This window comes from Pelecanus crispus, chromosome 5 (genome assembly GCF_030463565.1).
Source record: "Pelecanus crispus isolate bPelCri1 chromosome 5, bPelCri1.pri, whole genome shotgun sequence".
Classification (NCBI taxonomy): Eukaryota; Metazoa; Chordata; class Aves; order Pelecaniformes; family Pelecanidae; genus Pelecanus; species Pelecanus crispus.
In genome coordinates this window covers 35,468,216-35,473,468 of record NC_134647.1, presented here as the reverse complement: position 1 = coordinate 35,473,468, position 5,253 = coordinate 35,468,216, and the positions used below count along the sequence as shown (strand labels likewise).

The 5,253-nt window shown below is 50.2% G+C and overlaps 1 protein-coding gene across 1 annotated transcript; it reads right to left on the bottom strand.

Annotated features, from left to right (window-relative positions):
• Positions 1–3,353: 3,353 nt before the first annotated feature.
• TSSK6 (testis specific serine kinase 6) lies at positions 3,354–4,244 on the bottom strand. Its single transcript, XM_009481508.2, has one exon. The coding sequence runs from the start codon at positions 4,185–4,187 to the stop codon at positions 3,354–3,356; it is 834 nt and encodes a 277-aa protein (XP_009479783.1). The 5' UTR covers positions 4,188–4,244.
• Positions 4,245–5,253: the final 1,009 nt, after the last annotated feature.

The window sequence follows — 5,253 nt, the reverse complement described above, 5'->3', positions numbered from 1 at the left end:
TCAGACGCATCAGCTATGACCTGAAATCTTGAAAGCAAATTTTGCTTAGCTGAAAAGGGAGCTTTAATGTCAACGTGCAGTGAATTACCTCCCTTCCTTTCATTTGCCTGAAATACACTTTATTTCAGGCAAGGTGATGCTGAATTTGGACAAAGGAGCAGTGGGAGGAAGGCTATAGTAAAAGTCTGGAAGATGTCTTTGAAATGATTAGATTAAATGGGGTAAAATTGCTTCAAGATGCTTAGAAAATACCTCGAGAAAATACTAAACAATTTATTCCACTGAGAACCCTTCTGAGAGTCCCTCTAACTGATTTCAAGATATGGGTTTAAAAATCTGGAAGACAGAGTAAGGCCATTAGGTGACACAGGGCATGACAACAGCCAACGACAGGGCTATGAACGGGTAACGCCCTTGACCATGTCAAGCCAACATGAGCTAGATGGTGGCATACTGCAGAGCTGCCTTATACAGTCTCTGAATGTTTCCCTTCTTGTCCTTGAAGAAGGATTAAATAAAATATATTTATTGTGTATCTTGCATGGTGATCAGCTCTCCCATAGAAAGTTATTTATTTGGTGCTAGTATTAGACAGCAGCCTTCATTTCCAGATTGTACTGCACCAGTACATTACAAACAGCCTGAGGAGGACAGAGTCACATTGCAGAATGACTCCGGCGGGACTGATCGGGATATTGATAACCCAGCGTAACTGTTTATGCCTCCCACGGGCGCTTGTTCAAAGTTCAAGGGCTCTCCCATAAATGCAGGGTGCTGTGATTCATGGCCAGGATAGTGGGGCTCATCTGCCAGAAGTCAGGGAAGGGGCACTTCCATCAACTGTGTGCCTCCCAGGAAGGTTAAAAAGCATTTCTATCCTCCTGAGGGGGAAATAAGACCAGGGAAGCAGCAGGCTTAGCATGCACAGAGACCTCAGGAGTCCCTCCGGTGCGGAGCGAGGATGCTCACAGAGCGTGCCCCCGGCCCCGCTGCTGGGGCACGGCCGAGGAGCCTCCCCCCCCAGCCTGCTCAACGCCTCTGGCTCTGGTCTCCTTCAAAACTGGTGTAATTACACCATGGGTGTAAATTAGATAAGAACTGGTTCAGAGTCTTTAATTGTGATTTTTATTTTTAATCTGCATAATTAGATTTGTAATGGACTATTTTCACAGTCTCAGGACTGCTCCAAGATCGTTAGTGCTGGGCCCTGTGAGATTGCCATCTGCATGGAGAAGGCGAGGGCTGCAGGGCAGCCTTACGGGCCTCCTGTGGCTCATTCAAATCACTTGCCGCTTGAACCCCGGCTGCTTTCCCAAGCCACTCAAGGGGGTACATCCTTGCAAAACATTAGTCATCTGTCCCAACTCATGTCCTCAACAAATGCGATTGCTTAGGAGAACGTGGTGCTGAGGGGAGATTAATAGGGTCTGGGTTTTAGAACAACTCATTTTATATTAGCTTTGTCTTTAATGAAAGAAAATTAAAAGAAAGCAAAAGGAGAGGCAATACAGCAGCATCAGGTCTGGCACCAGGTTTCTGCTTCCCAGGTTGTGGAGAGGTACTTGGAGGTAAGCAAGGGCTGGAGTGAGGCAGGGGATGGAGATGAGAAGGTACCTGGATATCCTGGGTATGGATTGGGGAGCTCTCCCAAAGGAAGGTGGTGGCTTTGGAGAGGGATGAGGCTGACAGGGTGGTTGGAAGGCAAGTAGGAAAAAGAGAGCTGAGCCTTGTTGAAAATCTCACTACCCTGGAATCTGCCTCCTTGCTTCCCACATCCTTATGACTTCTCTCCTTCTTTTCCACCCCCAGCACCCTCCTGATCCTTCCCAAGCCTGTTTCCCTAGCCATGGATGGCCCCAAGACACCCTTCGTACCCCTTACTCTGTCTACTTTGGACTTTGCTGCTGCTATGAAGTTTTATTTTGCAGCTGCAAGGAGGAGAACAAAATAAATCTTCATTCTGGGAGTGGCAAAATTCACTGTAGCCCATGTGCTGAAAAGCCTTGGGCTGGCTCTGCTGCCACATCTTGTTCTACTTAAACTGCTGCTTTTAATAGGCCTGAAAGCTTTGCTTTACCAAAGATGTTTCCTTCTGTTCCAGCAGAACCATGTGCACTGGTTTGTTCATGTAAGATGTAGCCTGGCCGCAGGAGCTGCTGCCAGGGCTGCGTTGTGTCAGCTCACATGGCACCAGCAACACGAAGACTGGCCGGCCACCCAACTGGAAATGTTCAGTTTGACTTCAGTTTCGGTGGAAGCTAGATTGGAGATTGTTTAAAAGGGATTTGAAATGTCTCATGAAAGCATGTTTCAGATGCCAGCTCCTACCTTTATTTAACCCTTTGAAGGTAGGACTTGCCAGCAGGGATCTGTAGTAGATTTTGGGGGTTGCATTCAGAATAATTGGTAACTTTCTAGCTGGACAGCAGGTGTTAGCAAAGCAGTTCCCCTTTATATCTTTATCTCTTTCCCATTTCAGGTTCTCCATGGCCAGTGGCCATGGCCATCTCCCATCAAATATCTTTCAGCCGAGATTTCAAATGTTGGCAAGAATCGGTATCTGAAAGACGTAGTTGAACATAAGGTGGGGATCTCAAACCCACACCAAAACTTTTGGCTCGGTAATGCTGTCCAGTTTCCTGCAAAGATCCTGCTGTGAATTTGGGCTATGAATAGCTCTGTGCAATCTAAACGGCGGTATACAAAAAATGTGAAATTTTCTCTGCAGTAGTGATTTGCAGGACCGCTACTTCTCCCCGCCCCCCAGCTCAGACACAGTTTGGCGGCGAACAAGGTTGAGGACAAGCCAGGACCCATGTGACAACAGCCTCCCTCCTGCAGCCCTGGGCAGTGCCCTGTGCATATGGGGGCAGAGGGTGGGGAGCAGCAGAGAGGGGTAGTTGCGCAGGAGTTTTGGTGTTCATTACGTGTACTAGGGAGCAGGCAACATAAAGGACTGTGCTGCTGCACACTGCACCTTGCCACCCTGCCCTGACCACACTGGCTCTGTGGGAGAGCCCTGACCTGCCTAATTGGGGGTGCAGGTCACCCCTGTGGCCAGGCGGCCACCGCGGGTATAAGCAGCGCCACGATTTGCTTTTACTGCTAGCTCAGCATGGTCATTGTGCCTTGAAACCCAACCCGCAGCAGGCTCACGTGTCTCCTTTGTGGAGGGATCTGACCACCTTCTGAGAGCACATGGTCTTGCTGGTGCTTGAAGTTCAATCAGCTCCACATACAGGCACCCCAGGGCTCAAAATGATCAATAAACCACAGAAATGCTTTTCCGTTACAGCATTGATTGTACCAAAGTGCTACTGCTCTCCCAGGATCTCTGGGGAGGGCTTCCTCATTCAGATGTCCCCCTTCAGCCACCTGTTCTTGGCCACCTGTCCCACGCCGGGCCGGGAGGCTGGGCTAAACTGGAGCAGTTGGGCGATGAGGGCTTGGCAGGGCTCCGGCAGTGGGGGCAGCCCCTCCGGGTACACCACGCCTTTCTTCTGCTGCTGGGGCATGCTGCGGATGTGGGTATCGTCAAAGGGCATGTAGCCTGTCACCATCACATAGAGCATCACCCCCAGGCTCCACATGTCGTACTTCTTGGCATTGTAGGGGATGCCCATCAGCACCTCTGGGGAAGCATAGGCTGCTGACCCACAGAACGTGGTGCTCAGGTCCGGGTAGCTGTTGGCCTCCTTGCTGAAACTAAAGTCACTGAGTTTGGCCCGGCGGCCATCCGCGGTGAGCAGCACGTTCTCACACTTGAGATCCCGGTGCACCAAGTTGCGGTCATGCAGGTAGCGCACGGCCCCCACGACCTGCGCAAAGATGTCCCGGGCCTTGGGGACGCAGGGCAGCTTCCCCAGCTGCTGCACCAGCTGCAGCAGGTCGGTGGCTGCTGCCTCCATCACGATGTAGAGCTTCCCATTGCAGACCTCGATAAGGTCGAAGATGCGCACGATGTTGGGGTGCCGGATCTTGCGCACGATGGAGAGCTCCCGGGGCAGAAACTTGTACACAAAAGCTGGGGCTGCTTGTTGCCGGTCCACGACCTTGATGGCTAAGGGGCCCTTGTGTTTGTTGGATGTGGCCGCTTTCACCTTGGAGAAGCTGCCCTCCCCTAATGTGTGACCCAGCCTGTAGCCCAGCTCATGAAGTAGCTTCTCTCCTGCGTCAGTTTTTGGCATGATGTGTGATCCCGATGGGCTTAACTGAAGCTGATGTTTTGCTCCAGGATTTGAAAGCTTTAATATATGGTGTGTGGCAGCTGTTGACTTTTGCTGTCCCCCATGGTCCCACGGGTGCCTCTGTGGGCTCCAGGGCTCACCCAGGTATTGTGGTGGGGTGGAGTGTTGTGTGGCAGCGCCTTTGTGAGGTGGCAAGGGTGTCTGGTGGACCCCCTCCATGCAGGGGTGTCCCAGGCAAGCCCACACACACGCCGGGGGGAACTCACACAGGTGGATATTGGAGAGTCTTTACCGTTTCCGCTTATTCACTTGAGTTTTCAAAATAGGGCTTTTTGGATGGTAGGAGTTTAAATGTCAGCTTTCTGGGATAAGGAACCCATTTGGGGACTTATAGTGGTTTTCTGCAGGGTATTAGTTACATGAAAATCAGAACTGCACAGAGTGGTACAATGGTGTTATTTCTACTGTCCCTAACTGCAAACTACCTTGGCTGGCTGTAAATATTTACTTTTTTAATGATGATGGTGCAGGGAGCTATTTTTCTAGGTAGGCTTTCTGACTTTATGTGGTGTGGACGGGGAACTTTACATGCATCTTTCAGAAGAAACAGCTTTTCAGTTTCTTGAGCTTGGAATTGCTCTCCCTGTATTTTTATGAAAATGATATTTTAGAGACTTACAGAGAAGCAAGACCAGAGATCCTTTGGAGAACTTCTGTAATTTAGATTTTAAATGCTTTTAGTCAGTTTTAGTTGCCATCAGGTGACAGTTGACTTAAGCACAGGGCAGGAGCAGAGGGCAGCTGGGCTGGGTTGCAACATCCACTCCGGAGCAAAGCGTCCCTCCCGTTGCACGCTGCATCTCAGGCCAGTGTTGGCTCCTTCCTCCGGGTGCTGCGTCCTTGGCTCTCATGAACAGTTGTTTCTGGTTTGTGCTGTTTTTTTAAGCTGCTCAAGGATCGTGTCCTCCCTGTGGAGCCCACGTTTCCTTTCCAGCTGTACAAAGGAGCCTAGGACCACAAAACATCCGTCTTCCTAAATACCAACCCAAATGCTATTTTTAATTTT